The sequence below is a fragment of the Sebastes fasciatus genome, chromosome 13 (genome assembly GCF_043250625.1).
Source record: "Sebastes fasciatus isolate fSebFas1 chromosome 13, fSebFas1.pri, whole genome shotgun sequence".
In the NCBI taxonomy this organism is placed as follows: Eukaryota; Metazoa; Chordata; class Actinopteri; order Perciformes; family Sebastidae; genus Sebastes; species Sebastes fasciatus.
Genome location: NC_133807.1, coordinates 19,044,092 through 19,068,686, shown reverse-complemented (window position 1 = coordinate 19,068,686; position 24,595 = coordinate 19,044,092). Strand labels below are relative to the sequence as shown.

General features: G+C 43.3%; 1 protein-coding gene across 1 annotated transcript in view; it reads right to left on the bottom strand.

Annotated features, from left to right (window-relative positions):
- Positions 1 to 22,916, bottom strand: part of pde4a (phosphodiesterase 4A, cAMP-specific) — a 52,696-nt gene extending 29,780 nt beyond the window's left edge. The window contains exon 1 of the mRNA XM_074657401.1: positions 22,467 to 22,916. Coding sequence (XP_074513502.1) covers positions 22,467 to 22,768 — 302 coding nt within the window. The 5' untranslated portion in view covers positions 22,769 to 22,916. The remainder of the gene's footprint in view (positions 1 to 22,466) is intronic.
- Between the last annotated feature and the right edge of the window lie 1,679 nt (positions 22,917 to 24,595).

The window sequence follows — 24,595 nt, the reverse complement described above, 5'->3', positions numbered from 1 at the left end:
CTTTTGTGCCTCTCAGGCAATCACTAGAGGGATAGGAAGACAGAGGCACGCTCAAGACTGCTTCCATTTTAATGTCGGCATTTACAGTACGATGCACAAGAAGGGATAGTGCTGGCGCCACGCCACATGGGCAAAGAGAGGGCATCTGGCCACCGGAGCTTCACAGAGCCGGGATGAGAATAAGGCAATGACATGCTTGGAGGAGGGGGAAATACATGGCAGGCCACTGGAGCAGAAATAAACAGTGTGACAGTGACAGGTTGGTCAGTAGTCACACAGTTAAATCTGATCTTTAGTGAAATCAACTCATCTATTGTCACTAATTCGATGTAATTAGTTCAAGATTAAATCATTTCAGAGCTTATAATCATGAACTCAAGCTTCGTGACTTCTTGCAACCTGGCGGCTGAACGCTCATTAAACTCATCAACTATATGTTGGCCGAGAAACATCATTATCTTATTAGCATATTGCCCAGCATACATTGCATTCTGCACAGAAACTCTCCCTTTACACAGTTTGAATAGAGTTGCATGATGGAGACTTGTTATGAGTCTTTTCATGCGTGCATCTCAGATGAGTCAGAGACATTTTCTCAGATAAAAATGAAAACAATACCAACCCAGATGAAAACTCAAATCCACGTCAGCCCCAGCTACCCTCATACTCTCAGTTTATTAGTCAGTAGAGCTGCAGTGAGATCTACATGTTAGTACTAATACTGGACTGAATGTGGCTGTGCACAGTTTAAGAAAAACTGTGTGGCGTTTTACATCAATACTGAAAGGATTGACTTGAAACTCTTAGCTTACTGTAGGTTTATCTTTATGTGGATGTCTGGTCATTTTGTAAGCAGAGTAAAGCCCCTTTCCCACTGGGCAAAAAAACAAACTAGCACCCACTAACATCTGGCTTTTGTCTTTAGTTGGAAAGGTTATAATCTGCATTCATTTCCAGGACAAATGACTCTGCAGCAATCCCGGGTATTTATCGGCTCCAGCTCCGTTCGGCACTGATGGAAACATGGTGGACACGCTAATTTTTGCCCCTTTTCCAGGGTGTGATGCTATGTTACGTGCATTAAAGTGAATATATAATAAATAAAACCATGGATTTAGAAAATTATTATAATTTCTTAACATAGAAAACATCCTCAAAGCTACCAGACTCCAGTCAGACAACAGAAATTTTACCTCGCTGATCATCGAAACACTTAATTCAAACTCGACAGAGACAAAATAAAACTCATTACAACCATCTTTGTTAGTCTTTCCATTGTTCCAACAATCACCAACTCTGGTTTGGTGAAAATAAACCCTTCATTCACAGAGTTACAGTAGATGTTAAAAGAAGCAGCTGTTATATGCACTCCTCAAACCTACCAGACTCCTCTGACAGAAACAGTAATTGTACCTCGCTAATCATCAAAATACACTTCACACAAACTCAGCAGAAACAAATTAAAACTCATCAAAACCGTCTTTGTTAGTTTTTCCACTGTTCCAACAATCACCAGCTCTGGGTTGACAGTTTGAAAGAGACTGAAGAAGTAAAAAAAAGAAGTAACCACCGTAATATTTTACTGCTTACTAACCATGTTTTCTGGCGTGTTTGTGACGTTGAATGTGACGCATCAAAGAAAAAAAAAAGAAAAGGCATACTTGACTACTGGCAATGGGAGAGAAGTCCATCACCTTTTCCTATGTTTAAAAAGACATATACGCTGTAATTTTGGTGGAAAAAGGGAAGGAGGTTTCTACAGTGCAGTGGCCCTGACCTCCCTGACCTCTCCGCTGCCCTCCCCCCCCAGCTGTCTGCTTCTGGCGTCGCCTCTGCCACCCATCCAGCTCTCCACTGCGCTGTGGTCAGATCACAGAGCCGGGGATTACAGCAGATTATCCTGCCCACAGGATCACCGACCCAACTCCGGGCGGCCGAACACAGACGGCCGTTCCTCAGCCTCTGAAAGTGCAGAACGCATGCCTTTCAGGAGGAACCCGGAGGGATTGGCCGCAATCACACACCTGGCAAATGCCACAGGAAAGGGATTTATTTTATGGGCTACACTAGACAGGATAATCAGCCTTTATTCCGCACAGCAACAGGCCCTCCACGTATTGAAAGGACACCCACCGCCAGCCCTCCTAATCTATTAATGCACTGTGCAAAATGAATTCCACCCGGATTGAGTGATTCACATTAGACACACAAAGCTCTTAGTACAGTGGTTTCTTTCACCTGAGGAATTTGGGCTTCGTTGCTCTGTGTATTGTCTTACACTCTGTATTCTTCGAAACCCACCAGAGGAATCCGTCACTTTACATCACATCAGCAGATCTCTGAACTCCACAAACCCACAGGAGTCTCTCCTCAGGTGGAGGTCGACTTGTTCTGTCACCGCCGTGTCTGCTTCACACGTTGCTCCACTTCCAACTCTGTTTAGATGCAACTTTGTGACATGGCCTACTCTACTGCACAGCGCACGGCTCATGTGGGTTACATTTTAAATGCATCAACAGAGTGAAGTGAGAAAATATTAAAGGGCATTCATTAATTTTTATTGTTGTGCTGGTTCTGTCCTCCAGCTCACTGGATGACACAGTGAGTTTTAGGTTAAAATCCAGACTTGCTTTAATATCTGGGTGTTTACGTCGATGGACTTTGTGGAAAATGATGCCTTTTTTTGTCAAACAAATTTTAGAGGACAGAAAGTAATTCAACAAGTCAGAATAAACTGTCATATTTAACATTTTGATGCAAACCTTTGCAGTCATAACACCCTTTTCCCGCCAAAATTTGCGCGTACATGCAGGTTCTTTAAACACAGGGGAAAAAATATAGTTTTTATCTGTTGAAAAAGTACCTTAAAGGGAGATTTGTCAAGTATTTAATACTCTTAGCAACATGGGAGTGGGCAAATATGCTTGCTTTATGCAAATGTATGTATTTTTTTATCATTGGAAATCAATTAACAAAACAAAACAATTACAAATATTGTCCAGAAACCCTCACAGGTACTGCATTTAGCATAAAAATATGCTCAAATCATAACATGGTAAACTGCAGACCAACAGGCAACAACAGCTGTCAGTGTGTCAGTGTGCTGACTTGACTACGACTTGCCCCAAACTGCATGTGATTATCATAAAGTGGGCATGTCTGTAAAGGGGAGACTCGTGGGTACCCATAGAACCCATTTTCATTCACATATCTTGAGGTCAGAGGTCAAGGGACCCCTTTGAAAAATCGCCAATCGCCATTTAGTGCAAGTTTGGAGCGTTACATAGCCTCTTTTTCGACAAGCTAGTATGATATGGTTGATGGATTCCTTAGGTTTTTTAGTTCATTAGGATGCCAGTATCTTCACTCTAGCTTTAAAACTGAGCCCACTAATCTAAAAATCGCAAGTTGCGTTAATGCGTTAAAGAAATTAGTGGCGTTAAACGAATTTGCATTAACACATTATTATCGCGTTAACTTTGACAGCCCTATTGATGTTATTTAATTGATGTGAAAACAAGGACATTTTAGTGTTTTACAGATAACTGCCGGGACTCGGGACACCCAGCTTGAAACTGGGACAATCCCGGATAAACAATGGCGTCTGGTTACCGTAGTCCAGTGGGAAAGGGGCTTTAGTGTAACTCTCAGGCCTGAACTGCGGCCATCTTCGCTTCTTGTTTGTTTTGCAGCCTTTTTGCCTTCAATCTGGTCTCCGGGAAGTCAGACACATGCTCAGTTGGACTGAGCTCAGACGACTGACCTGACCAGTCACGATTATTTCACTATTTGGACATCAAAAAATCATCGGTTGCCTCGTCTGCATGTTTAGTGTCATCTTCCTGCTGTAGTGTCCTAAAATTGGAGGACTTGGTACACGAAGAGCTAAAAATCTTTACAGACACTGTCTTGGAGTAAAGCCAAAAGAATGAAAAACCTCTTTCCAACTGCTCTGTGTCTCTGCACACTGTTCTGCTGTTGTCTGCTGCACTATTGCAGCATGTACTGTATTAGAAACAGGGATCAACAAGGTCAGCACAGCTTGTCTTATTTTTTGTTTCATACTCTTTGTGTCTTCAGTCCTTCTGCCTGTCAGAGTGTCTTTCACACTCTCAAACTCTGGCCACACACAAGATGATTAATTACAACTGAGATTGGGAACACGCAGCACCAGCAAGAACTCATCTTCCTTCTGATTCTTCCTCCTCAGGGAGGCTCCCTACTCTTTTATATGTAAATCCTCCCTGTGACCCCCGGAGGCCGTTTAGTGTGAAAGGTAAGCATTTAAGAATCGTGACTCCCAATAAACACCCGGCTCTTTTTATAACCAGCCTTCAGATTCCCAAATATCAGCAGGGAAACCAGAGGAACTGTTTGTTTAATGAGCATTGTTCCTTGTAGGTTTGGTGCTACACTGTATTTCTCCTCCCCTCTGCTGTTGTGGAGGCTGAGGCTGAGACTGGGCTAAACAGATGGATCAGCTGACACAGAGAACACTCCTGAGAGATGACAGATGGAGAGACGTGTTCGATTGGTGCTCTGCTTAGTCTCCTGCCACTCGCATCCAGACAAATTAGGAGTTGAGAGACGAAGTCCTCGACGGCGGAGAGCGACTGTCCAGCAGCCGGCGAGAGCAATACAGCGATATTGATTTGGTGTTTAATGGGGTTTCTCAGAGAGGAGACACTAGCAGTGATGGAGAGAAGGAATGGGGGTCAACGAGAAAAAAGCAGCTGAATTAATGAACTAAATGCACTGACCAGCATTCCTAGAGAGTGGAAGAGTGCTATTACGAAAAAACCCAGTTAGTGGAGCAGAGATGATGAGAAAAGAAACGGCTGAGAGGAGATGGAAATGCAATCGAGCTGGACTGTAGAAAGTAGTGATAGCAGCACTGGCATCTCTACTATATCACCAAATCCATAACCCTCCCCATGCCCCCCCCCCCTTAACAAGCCCACACAAGGAGTGGTATTTTTAGCGCATCACCCTATCTCTGAGATGGAGCGCGTAACTCCCTCTCTGCAGGCTGGGGCTGCTGGGTCTCTTTTATTTTAATCCAGACTAGAGAGAGAGAGAGAGAGTGAGTCATCCAGAGCTACCTTTGTGTCACTGTGCCTCCTCACCATCTCACTATCTTTCCCTCCATCTTTTCCTCCATCTGTCTATTCACTCAGTCTGGCACTCTTGGCTAATGTAAGAGTTTATCTATCTATCTATCTATCTATCTATCTATCTATCTATCTATCTATCTATCTATATATCCATCTATCTATGAATTTATCCATTTATGAATCTATCTATCTACATATCTATCTATCTATCTGTATTTCATGGGTTGAAAATCTACATATTCATTCTGTAATTTCAAATCCTGTCATATTTAATCCAATCTAGAAGTGAAAGGCAGACTAATAAGCAGTCTTGGCATCCAATTCGTCATACATATTCTGCAGCACAAAGATGGCTGGCTGCGTATTACCCTGGAATCATAGATAATTACTGATATAATGGGGGTGCAAAAACAAATGCTGGGCAGGGTGCAGCCGAGTGAGAGAGCGCACAAGGTTGATTTGAATACACAGTGAAATGGTCCACTTAGCTCGGTGCTCCGTTGTCCTGTAATGCATTCATGGCGTGGCTGGACAAAAGTGAGTGCACCATTGAATCGCTTCCCCCTCGTTCGCTTTGCTGCATCCTTCATAAACAGCCACATGTATAGCAGCGCTATACAGTAAGAAACTGATTTAAAAACGAATGCAGTCTTACAGTAAGTAAGCTCCAGTTGATGGATACGACGATGAAAAACCACCAGCAATATGAAGCAAAAACAATTTTACTTTTAAAAAAGCCTTCTCCTATATGGCCTTGAGCTCTGGGTAATGACTGAAAGAGTGAGATTGCACACTGTAACGCCAAGTTCACACCAGAGCAGTTGTGAAGTGCGGCCTGCGGTGAGCTGCCATGCAGTGTCTATGAAAAGCTGCGACGGCCGCTCCCGAGCTCAGCGAGCTGTGGCTGTTTGATTCTGTGGCGAAGTGCAGCCAAACGAAAGTTGAGAAAAGTTGAACTTTTAGCGGCGAAGTGTGGCCAGAGAGTACCCGCAGCCAATCAGTAAACAGATCCTGTGACTCCTGTGAAATGTTGACCTCTGTTACAAAAAAATTCTTCCCGCCTGAAACACATAAAACCTAACATAACACCTCCCGGCTGCAGAAAAATGTAATTGCTGCGGCGAGCCACACTTCGTTGCCACCTGGTGTGAATTCGGCGTAACGCTTCGATGTAAATTTATAGTGAAATTCTAACAGTGACCTATTGTATTATGCTTATGCTGTATATTGTTGTGAAAGCAATGCATTCTGGGAGTCTACCACTGAGAATCCCAGGAAACGATGCTATGAGAGCGGTGAACCAAAACAATGAGCTGAAAGATGCGATAAAGCTTCTGCGAGTTCATCAAACAACCCCTTTCACATCACACTCAGTCATGTTATCCACTGTAAATTACCCTGTGCTTGATAACACTTACTATGATGCATACTATGGACATATATATATTTACGGTTTATACCCTAAAAAGATCAGTAACATCTCTTTTACTAAATTAAGCGCTGAGTATTTTATAGAGAGGTAAATTACATCCCTGGAAATAAAATATGCCATAAATTTAACAAGGACAATTAGTAAAACTGTACTCCAATTATAGTGCTGTTAGCGAGAGAACAATAAGAGAATCAGTGTGATCGTCCTGGATAGCAGTTAGATATCATTAGTGAGGAAAAGGCAGGACTATCTGTGTGGATTCATTTGTCCTGAAACTGCCTCAGGGCCGTTGCCTTGCAGCGAGGCAGTGAATGCGACATGCTCGTCTGATGACTCATATGTCTGTCATTTTTATTCTTGTGTCATTTGATGACCCGTTCCTCATGGTCTCTCTTAAAAAAAAAAAGCATAAGCACTATAATTTCAGACTTTCAAAAATGTTCCCCAATTCAAAATGTGGCCTTTCTGTCTCCACTTCTTTCCTCACATCACCTCACGCCAGCAGCTTGAACTTTTCAGCATCTGTCTGACTTTACTCTGTCACACTAGACCTGACCAACAGTCGCATATCCTAAATCTGGAGAGGTTGTTGTTTTGACTACGCTAAATAAAAGCCAAGCGACGCGTCAACAAAACTGTAACAGATGGATCCATTTTGCTTTTAGCTGCATTACTGTGTTTATCTTTCTCTTCCATTGACCACTGATGAATGTGTTCCTACGATGAGTCTCAGAGGTGCAGACGATGTTGATAATGTTCTCCCACTAATGGGATTAGAAGCAGGAGATGAATAACAGATAGATTTATCAGCAGAGAATCGAGTGAACCTGGGGAGTCTCCCTAACGGATGGCAAAATGATGGAGGAAGAAGCTGTGATTGGTTAATGGGGCCTGAGCGGCGTGGTAGAAAAAGGCAGTCAGAGTCTAGCAGACCGTTTCCAAAACGTCAGAGTCTGGGAATATGAGCTGTGAGAATCAGCAGTATGTCCAAACAGAATGAATGTCTCCCACTCTGCGTGTCCCCAGACACTTTCCGTCTTACAAAAGCATTCGCGCGAGCACATGGTCACGCGCAGACGTTCACCCACAGATAGCTGTGCCAGTGCGGCTCTCTGTCTGCCTTTCACAGAATTCAGGATTCAACAAAAGCGGTGTGCACTGCGGCTAACTATCACTTTTCCACTGGCGGCAACAGACGGGCCTCTCACGTGAATCAAATGGAAAAACTGCTGGAAAAGTCAGGAGCGGTCGCCGGAGCTTCGTGACGGCACGAACGTTAATGTCGACAAACGCTTTACCATCATGATGAACACATCTTAAGGAGATGTGCCATGCCCTGCGGGTTGCAGAATGAGGACATTACATACACACACACACACACACACACACATACTCACACAAGTCTTTCACATTATCTCTCGCTCTTGCTGCCTTCACATACACACACGAATACATGTACACAAACACACATTGACATACTGATGCACAACCGAATGTTCCTCCACGGACTCCAGCACGCAGAAGCAGCCACACTCAATATCTTCCTTATACATATTGAAACACAGAATGGAAACTGAAATAAAGCTCAATAAAACACTGGGAGCCGAGGCTGGTTGGGTTTAATCTCATTACACTGAGAGCCCGAGGCCTCGCTTCCCCTATTTATAGCACCCTGAGAGAGAGGAGGGCCGGCCTTCGTGCACACAGCATCACTGGCTTGTGCAACTGCGGCCGCGAGTGGCAAGGGACACGACCAATGGCAGACGGGTCTTGCGTCAAATTTGATGTGACAAAAGACACAATTGCCAAGGATCTGTGAAGACAACCGCCCTCATTCTCTATTCTCCAGACACATGCGCGCTTCCTCGTTCGCCACATTTACCTTCTGTTCCTCTCTGCTCTCCTCGTCTTCACACCTTCTCCCTGGTGTCCCAACTGTTTGATGCAAAGGAATGGGCTCAGGGGTTGTCTATTAAAGCAGGCAGCATCTATGTATGTGAACCTTCTTCTTCTTCTTCTTCTTCTTCTTCTTCTTCTTCTAAACCCATATGATTCTCTGGTATTTTCTGGTATTCAAACAGAGGATGAGGATGAAAATTCTTGGATGGGTTCAGCTGGTTTTAGCCACTTGTACTGTATGTCCCTTAAGGCCTGAAGGCCGACTGTTGCGTCGCCTCACGTCGCCTTTGTCTTGGCCGACAAAGTTGCACTTGAACACACCGCAAAGACTACAGCCGACGGCCAGTGAGCACCTACGTTCTGCGCCTGCTTGAGATTAAATAACTCTCCACACCAGCAGGCGGCGGTAGTCTGTATTTATCACTCAAAAAGGGAAACCGGAAGACCGAGGATGGCAGATATACAAGCAGTCGTTATGATACGTACATGAAACAAAGCGGCGTCTGCCGACCATTTTCACACCACTCTCACTCTCACTCTCACTCACCACTTAGCTTCACTTGTTCTGAAAATATCAGTGTGTTGAATGATCAGATGAGATGAAGATGAACAATGAGAAGAGCCTTGTGTGTGTGCCCTCTTGACTTTACTCGTTTGCTTGCTTTCCTCCCTTCTGTTTCTCTTCTTGTGCACTGATTCGTTTAAGCTGAACAGCCAATCAGAGCGATTTCTCTCACCGCCGGATTCAACACACTGAATTGGCCAAAAAACCTCCAACACAAGCAGACTAGAGTCGACGGTGCGGGACACACCTCAGAAACTAGGCCGACAGACGCTCACCGACGGTCCCAAACTGTCTGACGTCGACTGTCTGCTTCATGTGTCGGGGCCTTTAAGAACACGCTGATGCAAACATGCATGAAGATTAGGTACTTCTGCTTCGGGACACGTTGAAACTTTTACTGGGCGCTGCCAGTATTTGTATTGCAGCAGCAACCTTTCAAGCTCTTAAAAAATGCCAACAACAAAATTGAAAAAGCTCTGGAGCAAAGTTGCATGGCGTGAGAGAAGACTCAATTCTGATCTTCTTTAAGGAAACCTCTCACAACAAAACCCCCAAACCACACAAGTAATCCAGCCTCTTGATACACACACACAACAATAACGAGAGAAAGAAAACTCGAACTAGGGCCTCACTGGTGTTAGCCTAATTACTTTGCCTTCGTTGGGGGTAAAATCAAACCGCCAAGTCTGCGTCAGCATCATTAGAAATCCCGTATAATGGAGGTCTGTATGTGGCTAACCCAAGAACAAAACAATCTTCCAAAAACACCCAGATCTCAAACTGAGAAGTAGAGCATCAAATGAAAATACCACGGTGAACCCTCGGGCCGTGCTGCCTCTTTTTTCCCCTCTCTGCCCTCCACCAATGTTGAGTGTAAATGTGTGAACATGAACATGACCTACAAGAATTGGGCTCACTGCTCTGACAAGGCAGGTTACGCTCAGACATTGATCTAGGATGGGTCAGGAGCCAGAGACGCCGCTCTTTTGCTAACGGAGGTGTGCATCAGCCTGTATACCACACCTTCAGTCGGCTATAAATCATACGCTGCTTCATGCATTATGTAAAGTTCTCAAGTGTGCCCACAAACCTTGTTACAGCTGCACAGATTGCCGGTGTTATTTTTATATTTAAATATATTCCTTGTATAAACCTATTGCATCTGTTATATTTTCATGGGTTTCTGAATCATTCTGTTTCAGTGGCAATGAAAACAGATTTCGCCCTGACTTCGACAGGAAGCAACACGCATGATGCATTCCTGAGCAGAAGCCTCAGCTGGCATAAAACAGCACCATACTGTAGAAATACACTGCTGCAGTGTGCACATTTGTACCAAGCACTGCTCCTGTAAATGTTACCTATTAATAATAATATACAAGGAACTTTAAGCCCTTATAGTGTCACATATTTTTAGAAGAATGAAGAATTAGTTACGAGAAAAACATTTCAACAATTTGGAGTAGCTGAAGTACAACAAAGTATAAGGGCCACATTGAGGAGAAAAAAAATCGGAGGTTTCGAGAATAATGTCATAATATTACGAGAATAAATTCATAGGTTTACGAGAAAAAAAGTTGTAATATTATGAGAATAAAGTCATAAGTTTACAAGAAAAAAAGTCGTAATATAATGAGAATAAAGTCATAAGTTTAAGAGAAAAAAACTTGTAATACTATGAGAATAAAGTCATAAGTTTACAAGAAAAAAAGTCGTAATGTAATGAGAATAAAGTCATAAGTTTAAGAGAAAAAAACTTGTAATATGAGAATAAAGTCATAAGTTTACAAGAAAAAAAGTCGTAATATAATGAGAATAAAGTCATAAGTTTAAGAGAAAAAAACTTGTAATACTATGAGAATAAAGTCATAAGTTTAAGAGAAAAAAACTTGTAATACTATGAGAATAAAGTCAAAAGTTTAAGAGAAAAAAAGTCGTAATATTATGAGAATAAAGTCATAAGTTTACAAGAAAAAAAGTCGTAATATTATGAGAATAAAGTCATAACTCTACGACAAAAAAGGCGTAATATCACGAGAATAAAGTCATAACTTTATGAGAAAATTCTCCCAACTCTTATAACAATCTTCTGGATTGTTTCAAGACTGCTTTGTCACAAAGCTAAAAAAAAAAAAAAAAAAAGATGCCTACTTTTGTTGACTATATACATTTACCCAAGTACTGTACTTAAATACAATTTTGAATTACTTTACTTTTCCATACTTTATTCTTCTACTCCACTATATTTCAAAGGGAAATAGTGTACTTTTTACTCCACTACATCTATTTGACAGCTGGAGTTACTAGTTTCCTCAGCCATCCATATGAAAACACGATCAAGGCATTGGCCCTCAATACAGGCATCTGGTGTCCACATAGACCACTGGTTTTCTTTGAAAGGGAACATGTATAGAGGTCTGATTGATTCATTTTTTTTAAAAACAAAGCCAGAAACAGTTGTATTTAGAAGGAATTAATACCTATAGTGACATGTAAATGAAATGAAATTAGTTTTACAGATACCTGAGAAAATTTCAAATGGCACAGATGGTACCCAAATGTACCCCAATGGCCAATTTGAAGATTCCGCCTTAACATGCTTCTACTAAAACCTCTCCAACTTTGCTCTGCTTCACTGTATTAGCATCAGCCTGTGCACAGGTGATGTTGAGATGTTGTGATATGGTTTGTTAGAGGTTTTGTGCTGCAACTGCGTCATTCCAAAGAGATATTCACTCTAAAAGTGTACAGTTTTGTTAGGCGGAAATACAATCTTTCATTTATACTCTGTTCCATCTTCATTTACTCTGACATATATATCCAGTGTTACCTTTGTTATGATATAAAGATTATTCAAATAGACCTTGAAGTTGCAGAGATACACTCTATTCATTTTGGAGTCATTTTCGAGCAGGGGCCTGAACCAGAGGCTGAGGGTTCAAGAGGCTAAAGTACATATTATTTACGCAATTAATTGCATGATTGACTATAGTTAATCTCGATTAATCGTAAATTTATCGCACATGTTTTATCTGTTCAAAATGTACCTTAAAGGGAGATTTGTCAAGTATTTATTATTCTTATCAACATGGGAGTGGACAAATATGCTTGCTTTATGCAAATGTATGTATATATTTACCATTAGAAATTAATTAACAATATAAAACAATGACAAATATTGTTCAGAAACCCTCACAGGTACTGCATTTAGCATAAAAAAATATGCTCAAATCATAACATGGCAAACTGCAGCCCAGCAGGCAACAACAGCTGTCAGTGCGTCAGTGTGCTGACTTGACTATGACTTGCCCCAAACAGCATGTGATTACCATGAAAATGGCCATGCCAGTTTTTTCTCACCAAAATTTAGCATCAATTTGCAGCGTTATTTTGCCTATTTCGAGACAAGCTAGTATGACATGAGCCCGCTACAACCTAAAAATCACAAGGTGCGTTAATGCGTTAAAGAAATTAGTGGCGTTAAAAGAAATTTGTGTTAACGCATTATTCTCACTTTTCACTTTTTACTCTTTAGTAAAGGATTGGACTGCTTGTGAGATGAAAGGTTTTCATCAGCTCAAATGACTAAATATTTGCCGGTTGATTTGATTTTCTGCTTTCCAAATTAGCACACTATGAAATATTTAGTGTCACATTTAGCAAGCCCCTGTGCTGTTATTGTTTTGATAGCATCTGAATATGATTTGCTGTTGTTTGCAAAAACAAATTTCCAATCACGCTCACACAACAACAGTGGAGCTGAGTCAGACTACGAATGGATAAAAACAGACCATTTTCTGCTGTGTTTCTGTCTTGGGCGTACTCTATATCTGTCAACGCGGTCTCAGGATGATATATAGGCATACATACGAGTATGATGAACAGTGTAATAATGAACTTGAACTGGGACTGGGCCTCAGTGTACAGTAAGGAAGTCCGTGACATGTTACGCCACTATTAACGCCATCTGTCCCTCTTCTCCAAGCAGGACTGACACTCTTTCATAATCATCCAGTGGAGCTGATAATCTGCCAGTAATTTTTGGCAACAACACTGTCCTGGGGCGGGAGGTCTGGAAGCGATACCTCAGATGAGACGCTGGCATCAGCAGGCAGTTGAACGAGCACACGTGGTCTTCATCTGTGTCTGCCCGTGCCAAGCATGGTCTCCAGGTGCACCCCTTCATCTCGTTTCAGCTCTGATTTGTTGTGAGTTCTTGTTTTGAACTAGGCTCTCTGCGCGCTCCCCTGACGTACCTCGCATTAGTCTGACAGGTGTACGCTCATTGTTCTTTCTGCTCCGCTGTGTGTGGACACACAGCTGACAGTCAGTCTCTGTCATTCAGACAGATCTGCGCTACGACAGCAGCCTAAAGCACATTTCAGCGGGGTTGTCCTCTCTGTGGCTCAGTTTAGACCTGGCATTAACATGCGTCCTGGGTGAGCGGTGGATGCAGTGGACAGCTCTAAGTATGTCTGTTTACACCTGGCATTAGAATACGTCTCCACATGCGTCTTGAGGTAACTTGTGATCGCATTTCACTTTTCCGCCCTATATGCAAATAAACACGTAGTAAACACATGGCTAATACAGCAGAAGGTCTGACGTAATATTACAGGAATATCAGTATCCTACATATTCATGAATTTGGTTACATTTTATTAACATCTAAATATAAGGTTATTTTACCGGTGGTTCCTGGGGACCTCCGTGCCAACACCACCGCCGCCTTTGCCAGGCAACAGCGGGGTACAGAGCTTCAGAGAGCCGGGGATGAGAGCGAGCAGGCAGGCGGGTGCTTCGTGAAAAGCAGCGGAACAAAAACATGACACATCTCCGACAGTATGATAATAATGCACTTCCTGCGCCGAGTCTGATAGTCTGTAGATATGTAGCCTGTAGATAAGATACATTTTAATAAAATTCACCTGCACCGACAGGATACAGTAGAGCACAGAGGCCGTTTCCAGGTTGAGTAGGCAGTCCTTAATGTGGCCCAGGACACATTCACGTACACACTGCTAAAAGAATGTGGCCATTTGTGACCCAGACCACCTCTAAATGTGGTCTGAAAGAGCGAATCTCAATGTGTCCTGAATGAGTGCGTTCACATCTGTACTTAGAGCTGTCCACTTGTGATACGATCACTCAGGATGCACGTTAATACCAGGTCTGAACACGGCCTCTGGCTTCACAGCAGCCGAGACCGCCGACTGTGTCTGAATTGTGTTGGTCGGTCTCGCCTGCTGGAACGCGACATGGACTCAATATCCTCGTTCACACGCCTGCCTTGGAAGGAAATCTCAAGCAGAGCTATTTGCTGAGAGGTGAAAGACTGCCACTTATTTTGAAATTGAACACGCCGCACATGTTGACATTTAAATTCTCCCCAGTCTCAGCAATGAAGCCCTTTTTCTTGGTTTGAAGTGGGTGACTTGATTACACTAAAAGGTTTATCCTCTTAGTTCCTCTTAGCGCCTTTGGGCTTGAAGAATAAATTACTATTACTACTACTAAAAAGCTTGATTTTGTTTTTGCGACATGAGAAAATTAATCCAAAGAAAAGTTCATTCTGGATTCACACATGATGATTTTTAGAGTGCATTTTCATCGCACAGCATAATTATTATTTCCTACTCTTTGATGCACATGGTGTGTTTGAACTCCCTCTTTGATGGCAGCTGATTGCCAGCCACATGATGTAGGAGTTTGTGTCTGCTCTGCTCTATGACGTCTGTGGGTTTTTTCAAGCAACGGCTGGAGCATGAAGAATGAAAAACTGCATCAGTGTGAAATACCTTTTAGGAGAAGAATATAAGAAGAGATGAGGCTCTGTCAGTGGTGGGCAGTTCATTCCACCACTGGGGGATATGAAGGTTTGAGATTCAGATATGGCTTCGAGGGGGGAGAGTCTCTGCAAGCAGCTGATGATCTCCGTGGACAAGACAAGGGAGAGTGGGATGAAATGATGGATAGATAGACTTAATGTCGCTGTAAGCAAGAACAAGGCTATCAGAGAGAACCACCAAACAATAGAGAGACAAAGCAGAGAGAGATGGAATCAATGCTCCCCATTTACACCGGGGTTAAATGAAGGACTGACGGGATCAAATGCTGCAATCAAAGGCTGTAATTTTATGGACAAAAGAGTGGTTCAAACAATATTATTATATCAGGAGAGATAAAAAAAAAGAAAGAGGCTTACTGCAATCACACTGGACATCTTGAGAAAGGAAGCTGTCGCATAATAAACTGTTCCATGAAGGTGATTAAACGGACAAAGGAAGATGATGAGAAGGAATTAAAGGATTGTTATAGACAAAATAGTTGCACCAAAACTGGGCGATATTCGTTGGTAACAGGTGGACTTGTTGTGCAACTTGGATTTTTGATGCCACAGCTCGCTTTGTTTCTTCCTGCTGGGATCGTTGCCCATCCACACTTGTCAAAAAAACAACAAATGACTAGTGTATCACCACTTCAAGAGGATTCAGTGTGAAAGTAATTAAAATGCAAAGATGCCAATGTTTCACGACGCAAACTGACTGTGCTAAACGTGGTTACCAGAGTATCTGAGGAGCCTCCTCCAAATGAGTCAAAGTGATAAGAAGAGGACAAACACAAAGAGGGACCTTGGACGAGAGCTGCATACATATCCCCTTCGAGCAAACAAACCCGCTTGGTATCATTGCTTAAAGGATCTCGGAGGGATTTTACCTGAGGTCTCTGGGATCCGCCTGAGCCAACCAGCAGCGAGCGCCGTTCCAGTACATGAACTGCCTCCAGATACTAATTAGCGCTGAGAGTAGTGAGAAAAGCACAATGTATTCACACAAGAGTGCAATCTGTAGCTTAAACAGATGGTTCCACTACACACAAACGAGATAAGAGGTCTATTACTTAACGCTATTAAAACACATTTGTTGGTTCCTGAATGCGCTCTGTGTGAGACTCTTTTTTTTTTCTAGAAATGTAAATGTATGATGATCAACAACAACATACAGCTGTTGTGGTAATTAAATGGAGCTGTAGCTCATTATGAGCTAAATTATTAATGCAGCCGGCCAGTCTGGCAGGCAAATGAGCAGCTCCGGCTTACAAATCAGCCCTGAATCGCAGTTTAGGGGAGAAAAAAAAGGTGTAAAGAATGCATGAAGTGGTAGGTGAGGGAAACCGGCTCTGCGCTGTGATTAAAGTATCGGCAGACTGCAGTTCTTCAGCAGAGGTATATTAATATTCACTTTCTCACCTTATAAACACACAAGTCATGGTGCATATCCAGTGGGATCTGCCACATACTGACAGATTATACAGTTGAGCCCATCAAGAAGCCTGTAGGCTTCGCCTTTTTTGGGTAAATGAAATCGATTCTACAAATGCACAAAACAAGTAACCATAGCAACAGAATTGCGGGAAGAGCTGTTACTCGTTCGGTGTCAGTCAGTCATTTTCGTGTTGGAACTTCCCCGAGCGTATTGGGCATGGGACCTGATGACTGATACGCTCATATTAGCATCCTCTGACAAAAGGAGTGACAAGACGGTCGAACAAAAGACACCGGGGGTGGGAAGAGGAGGCAGACTGACACTGTTGGGTGGAGGGGGGGGGACGCTGATTGCCACTAAGACTGCCATTTTGTGGGATACAACACAGAGACAAAAATAGAGAAGTGAAAACAGTCGCAGACAATGATTCTTCAAACAATTATGCTAAACAACTTCCAGAATCCCTCTTGTGTGCCACCCATCTCCTCGACTGGTGACTGGTGGGAGCGCTTCATTTTCAAAAAGCAAGTGTATCAATTACAGTAACACCGTGCAATCTGTTTTTCTATGAACCTTGTCCTGAACAATTTCACCAGCATCTCTCAGGCTGATTGATCTTTCGAACCTCCAGATGAGGTCCTGACCAGCTCTTCAGTGATTGAACGGTCTGCTTCCTCGAGACAATAAGGTCATCGCCGGGTCGATCGGGGCCCAACCAATCAAAGACCAATTACTTTTTCCACACTCTAACAACAAAGTCACTTCGTGTTCCTCGGCGAATTAAGCCACCCAAACAGTATTTGTCATTATAATGGCAAAAACATGTTTGTACTAAGCTAAAAATGTCATTAAAACATCTCAGCAGGAGAGTTTTTAAGCCTCAAGTTTTGCTCAGAACTGTTTGTGCTTGTTTAGTAACTTTGTCAATCTGAGCAGGATTTAGAGCTCCTAGTCTGTTTTTCCATATTTTCATCCGATTAGACTGTTGTCAGCCTATTAAATAGGCTTTATCAGTCACTATAAGCCTCATAGATGTGGGTCAATAGGGACCTACTACACCCACTAGTAGGTTTTATAATCTATTCACATGGTAGATCACTGACATAAGGTATAAGAGAACACAACAGCGACCTCTAGCGATCGTAGTAAATATGACAGGAGCAGAAGTGGAAGTCAGGCGCTGTAGTATAGACAGTGTGACACTCCATAAGGGGTGGAGGTTGGGAACAATGGATGGCACACAAACCACAGGGCTTTCACCCAGGAAAACATGTGTGTGAAACCAACAAATGTGTAGTTTTCTTTGTGTTCATAGTAATTTTAACCCAAAACACAATGTTTTCCCCCTGAACTTAACTAAGTGGATTTTGTTGCCTGAACATAAAGAAGTTGTAGTTTAGTTGTCTAAACCTAAAGAAGCCTTTTTGTTTGTTTTCAAAACGTGACATGTTAGAACGTGTTGCTTTTAAATTTCACTTTCACTTTTACAACGTAGGCATAGTAGGGCCCTAATAACCCACATCTATGGTGGTGATAATGCCTATTAAATGGCCTGATAACAGTCAATTGGGTGATATTTCAGGGTTTAGTGAAATGATATTTACAGATAATGACTACGTTGACATGCACAAAATATTCCGTGTTTTGCCCTTATTCTGAAAAAGACAATATTCCTACTAAACCGATTACATGGCTAATGAAAATGAATATTCCACTAATATTCCCGTTAACATGCAGCCGTGCATACTCCCAATAACGCAACCGGTGTTGGACTCGTTGGACCGTGCGAAGACAGCCTCGCTCTTTCATTCCTTCAACCACCTTCTTGAAAAGGTCGCCGTTGCGATATTTGCGCATATCCAAAAACCTGTTGATAACCAAGTCTTTCAAAACGTTTAAAAGTAGGTGTGTGTCTCCTTCTGACCAGAAATGTGGGCTTTTCTATTGGGCATGCATCTCTGCAAACTGCCAGCTAGTTGGTTTGTGTACAACACACAGAGCTAGACGTAAACACGCAAAAGGCTGTGTGTCGCAAACTGCCGTAAAAACCCTGATTGAGACGCATATTTTGAATTCGCTGTATACGTCCAAAGAATGCTCCTAAAACCAGAATAATATCTGCCTATCCAACATGTCTTGATCTGAAAATGCTCCAGTCGGAATAAGGCCTAATTTAGAATATCCAAACAGAATAGGCTGTTTGCATGACCCGTATCAAGTATTGTCATATTCAGAACAATAGTAGAATATCAGTGTGCATGTAAATGTAGTCATTAAGAGTGATAGCGAGAGCAGATGTGCATGGTGCTGCCTTTCATATAACAGGCCGGACTCAACGCAAGTTAGCCTTGAGCTAAAAACGCAGAGATGTTCATAACTCGTGATAAATCCAGCGAGGAGACGAGGCATCCAGCTCGAAGCATCCTTTACTGGGACATAAGTAAGGAGGCAGAATATACAGTAATATGTGAAAAAGAATGAAAATAATATCAACGCAACGGAAATCCCTCCGGCCTCCCACTGATATGAAAACAGATGAAATGAGGCCGATTGCGGTCCATACAGGCTGCAGGTCAGACGCTAACCTTCAGTGCACATCCCACTCATAAATACCTCCACACACACACACACACACACACACATGTGCACGTCGCATTTCACCACTACTCATGACACACAACATTTATCTACCAGCCTCCATTCCTCTGTGCACCCTCCTTCCTGACCAGCTTGTAGTACAAACACCCACAGACCGTACACATCACCTCATGGATGTGCAAAGGCACACACACATGAACACCAGCCAGCTTGGTGTGATCTGAGAACTGAGCTTGAATCGAATTACCTCTCTCTCTCTCTCTCTCTCTCTCTCTCTCTCTTTCTCTCTCTCTGCCCTCTCATGGTTTGCCGCCCACAGAAGGAGAAGGGCAAGCAGAGTCAGTCCCAATGCACTACAGATTGGACCGCCTCAGAGCGTGTCCTGAGGACTAAAATACAAATCAGCCCTTCCTTCAGTCAGCTGGAGTTGGCCCTTCTCCCAGGGGCCTGCCGGGAAGGCCGTCTGTGGCATTTAAAAAAAAAAATAATAAAAGAAAGAAAACAAATAACAGGATTTTAATAAAAACAGGACCCCAACAGTCCCATTGAGACCCAGCACACTCTCAGGGATGTGTTACTAGAGCAATAATCACCCTGTTAATGTGTTGCTCTTGTGAAAGAAGGAGCACATTTGGGCTGCCTGGGAGAGGGCGAGGAGTCAGAAACAGGCCAACATGTAAACTAACTCTTTTACTTGAGGGAACATCTGGGGATTTCAGGTCACACAAAGGACAGAGTGTAAGAGAGAAAACAACGTTTACAGCCTCGACTTTTTCTCTCTGACAGTCTCCTCTAGAAACAGGGATATCCCCGTTTATGAACATGCAACACAGTCTCACAGCAGTTTGTGAAATAGTCACGAAATTGAATCTATTTGATTCGTGTACTTAGACAAAAATCTCCCTTTATTTCGTGACACTCGACACAGCACGACATTCATCAATGTATTTTTCGTGCGTTTTCCTATGAATGTCCAACAACACATGACGCATGGGTCAATTTACGCTCCAGTCTTTTTAAAAATAAAACTACTTCGTTAGGTTTAGGAAAAGATCGCGGTTTGTGTTTAAATAACTCCAGAAGTTCTGTACGGAAGTTATGTGACAAATAAATCAAGTTTGACTTGTGGTTTCACAACATGAACGCTGTCCACCTGAGAGAAAGTCTGGTGTTTTTTGACCCACCCATCTGACTTCATCCCTATACGTGGCGTTTGCCGCTCTTTATACTCCCTGGTTCACGATTACATGTATACCATACAAATTGATTTCGTGCTGACCATCACAAAAATATTTTGAAATTCTTGTCTATGCACGAATCAAAAATTTCGAGACTATTTCATGAAATGCTGTGCGACTGGGCTGCAACATGTGAAACAACATAAATGAGTCACGTAAACGGCCGATCTAACCCCTGTCCATACGAAGAGGCTGTTAATTATATGATGTTCTTTAAGATGTGTCCTAGCGAACAATAAAAACAACCAGGTGCTGCATTCTTAAGAAGACAAATGGAGCCGTTGTTGTGTAATTGTATCATAATTGTATCGTTCCATGAGTCACTTAATGAAATGTCTTTAATCTAATCTGCTTGATTAACATACATGGTCTAATTTAATTTGGTCAAATGTCAGGATCATAGCGACTCGGTGCCTTGCTAAAGGGCACTTCAGCACAGTGCAAACTAGTAAACACTTCTGGTCCACTGGGCCCCAGACCTCCCTCTGCAAACAAGCTGATAAAGGCCCCGGATTGGATGGTCGGTATCTCAGTGCTGCACGCTCGAGCGCACCCACCAGACCTTTGGTGCCATTAAACCAACCTCGCCTCGTGTCTCTTATCTACTAACATGTGGCCGCTCTTAAAAATTGTTACTGGTATTTACAGATGCAGCTCCTGCGCTTCGAGAGAGCGGACTGGTTTTGCGCTTCCATCTGACAGTCTATCCAAAGACGCATTATGATACGTGTCCACAGGGGTGTTTTTATCGCGAGGGGACGCGACGCTTCCCAACATTGGACGCTTGGTGGGCTGTCGCTAGACACAGGCTGTCCCCACCTGATTGGACGAATGCTTTCCCTCCGTGGGCTGCTGCTCCCAGCTTTCAAACCGGAAACAGTATAGAGGCTCGTTTGGAAACTTTCTTCTCTTATTTCACGAATATAGTTCACCGAAATGTGTTTCTGAAAACATTTGAGGCGAGAAATAAGCCATGCAGTTGCTGAATCTGTCTTCATTTTCGATCGACAACGTTTATTTCAAAAGATTCTCGGGAGTTTAGAGAGGCGGCGAAGTCGCGTCGGACACACCGTGATTTGCATAAAGTAGACTAGCCCTCAACTTTATGCAAATGAGGAGCGGGCGGCGCGGCGCTCCGTTTCTCGAATCGCGACGCCACGCTACCAGAATGCATTGCGCGGCTACTTACATAGACAATGAGTGGGGAGCGTGGAAAGCATGGAGCCTGTGGACACGGACCATGACGCATCAGCACCGAAAAAACCCACGCGTCCCGCATGTATTAATAATCTGAATCTGTAAAGTAACTCCCTCAAAATTGTATTGAAGTACTTAGTTACATTCCACCACTGAGTACATTTTATACTGTTGTGTTTTTTAAAAGCATTATTTACTCTTCCTGTTGGAATAAAATAATTGTTAATTATTTAACTGCAAAGTAGTAATGTGTTTTTGATACCTTCACTTTTTTTGCATTAAAGGGGCTGTTTGTAACTTTTTACACGTATAAATCTACCGGGTCGGTGTCCCATGCGCGCTCGCATAAGCGAGCTCGCGTCTGGATACGCTGTTCAGACCGCTTCGCTACCTGCTTGTCTTCACTCACACAACGCGCGCGTTCTCGCTCCACCACACGTGCATGCGCGCACACTACACACTGCAGAAGACTTCGTAGCTCTGAGAATATCTAGTGAATGTCCCTGTTTCCTCCCCCCGCGGTCGGAGATGATGACATTACTCGCTGCGGAGCCCCGCTGCTTCAGCCCCGGAGGCTGAAGCAGGAAAAGCCAACACTAGGATCAGCAGTGATTCATGGAGAGACCTTTGTCTGGTCAGCTAACATTACTGCCAAGCAACTGAAATACAGAGTGATATTGTGGTTTTAGCTGACGTGTATCGCCTCACTGTTTTGAGCGATGCTCGTTCATGTCTATGTAGAGCGAGCACAAGCGCGAGCCCGACGCTGACTTTCCTTGACTTAACCCCAACAGCCACAGGTGTCGCTTTTAACAGGCATTCCTGAAAGTTACAAACAGTCCCTTTAAATCATACTGGGATGTTTGCTGAAATTGATTGGATGTGGCACAGCCCAACCTAGAAACATTTCCACCAGCGGCCACTGATCTGACAGTCTATATCCAAAGACGCATAATGCATCAGCACCGCAAAACCCACGCGTCCCGCCTCCTGGTAGAAAAGCGCTTCATATCAGTTAACCCTTTAGGCGCACTGCGTTATTACGCACTCCTTAAAATGAAACACCCTCCTCCTCCTCCTCTCTCGTTTACGCATATGCCTTGTGGGCTGTCATTGTGCTATTATTGGGATGTTTTCATGCACTCCTCTCTCTCCTACCGTTTATTCCCGGCACAGTTTCCGATGGATGTGTTTGTGGTCCCGTGGAAGGAGGATGGCCAGGACATGCGAGACTTCTTCAGCCCCGGTCGGTCGCTCGTATCCACGGCGTCGGAGCGCTCCATGTGCCGCTGCTGGTGGTGGTGCCGGTCCGTGTCGGAGTAGCCGCGGTGTTTGATCTTGATCGGTGTCCGGGGTTGTCTCCAGAGATGCTGCGGAGGCTTCAGAGTCGCCTGTCCTTCCCGAGGAACCGGGAGAGACAGAGACAGGCTCTTCTTCGAGCATGGTGGTGGTTCCATCATAGTGCAAAAAAAAAAAAAAATCCCCTTTAAAACTTATTGATGAAATTATTATGGCTCGTTTATTCTAAGCACAAAACAAAAACGTCCATCTCTGCCTACTTGATCTCTGCGCGCACAAATCAAAGTGACCAAGTCCAGCACAGCCCAGATCTTGTTTTCTGTATAACATCAAAAAACTGTCACAGTGGTAATCTGACAAGTCATCCAAAAAAAAATCATTAATCTCATTGTTTTTTCAGCTGAGGATCAGTTTTTTAATGTAGTAGAATCTCCTGAATCTCTTGGTGATGAGACACCGGTCCTGCTGCTGCTTCTTCTCCTGAAGTTTGACGCCTCTTCGCTCATGGTGGCGCACAAACCGGATGACTGTGTTTATTCTAAGAGAATTTATTGCTTTTTATCAGCCACTTATTGCAGAGACACACAGAATCACCGGCGCTGGCTGGATTCAATGTGTGTGTGAGTGTGTGTGTGTGGTATTATTGCCTCCCGTATGTCTTTACAGCTGAGCTGAAATTTCCAAGCAAATTTCCATAAAAGTACTTAATCTGGTCACGGTTCATGTAGAGCTATACGGCGTCTTCTCTGTGCGCGCAGCAGAAGAAGAAGTCTCCAGTAATAATTCCTCCATGGAGATCCAGAGATTTCAGCAAGATGTCATACTGGATACTCAATAAACATCCCTTCTCAATACATCAGGATGAGGATGTGAGGATTGGATGGACATGTCCAAAAAAAAAACCACATTGTTCCTTGCTGTCCAGACTCTCTTCTCTTCTCCAGGTCTTGTCTTGTCTTTTTTGCCAGAATGCATCATAAATAGACGCACAGAGGTTCAGTCATCCTGCTCAGTGATGGTCATCATCATCTTCCCATTCTCATCAGAGCTGGAGTTCAGTTCGACGACAAACACATTGGCTTCACCACATCTCTCTCTCTCTCTCTCTCTCTTACTCTCTCTCTCTTACTCTCTCTCTCTTTCTCTCTCTCTCTCTCTCTCTCTCTCTCTCTCTCTCTCTCTCTCACACTCTCTCTCTTTCTTTCTCTCTCTCTCTTTCCCTCTCTCTCTCACACTCTCTCTCTCTCTAGGCTTCTCCAGTCTCTCTCTCTCTCTCTCCCTCCCTCTCTCTCTCTCTCTCTCTCTCTTTCTCCCTCCCTCTCTCTCTCTCTCTCTCCCTCCCTCTCTCTAGGCTTCTCCAGTCTATCTCTGTGCTGGTTGGGTGGTTGTTCATCTCCTCCTCAGTGATTTGTCAGCACTGGAGGGTTTTGAACCTTTAATGTGCTCATCCATTATGTTTTGCCCCATGCCTGCATTCACTGCGCATTTCCTTGACAGAAAACAAACACAGTAAATTTGCTCAAATGATGGCAGCTTGCTTACAAGATCAGGCATGACATCCTGTTTATCATTTCACCTATTTGGAGCCCAAAATTGTCACTTTGACTCACTTGGTCCAGGTTTAAGGAGTACATGTTCATGGAGTGACAGCACCTTCCAGTCCTTCCCGTGGTGTTCCTGCACACAGTATTTTTAGATGAGGAACAAAGTCTATCCTGTTGCTTTGGAAGCTGTGCAGCTGGTAAAAGGTCTTATTCCCACCAGGGCCACCACAGCTAATGGTACTGTAAAACACTTTGGATGAAAGCATCTGACTAGAGTGACAATGAGCTGACCTCTGTCCGTCTGGGATCAATGTTTACTTCAGTGACTTGTAATTGATGCTAAATCAGATTTCTCTCTTGGTCAGACGGCGCCGGCTATTTCAGTTTTGTAGGTGCTAGTTGGGTTGAGTAGGAGTAGAGGGGACATGCTATTATTATCTGCAA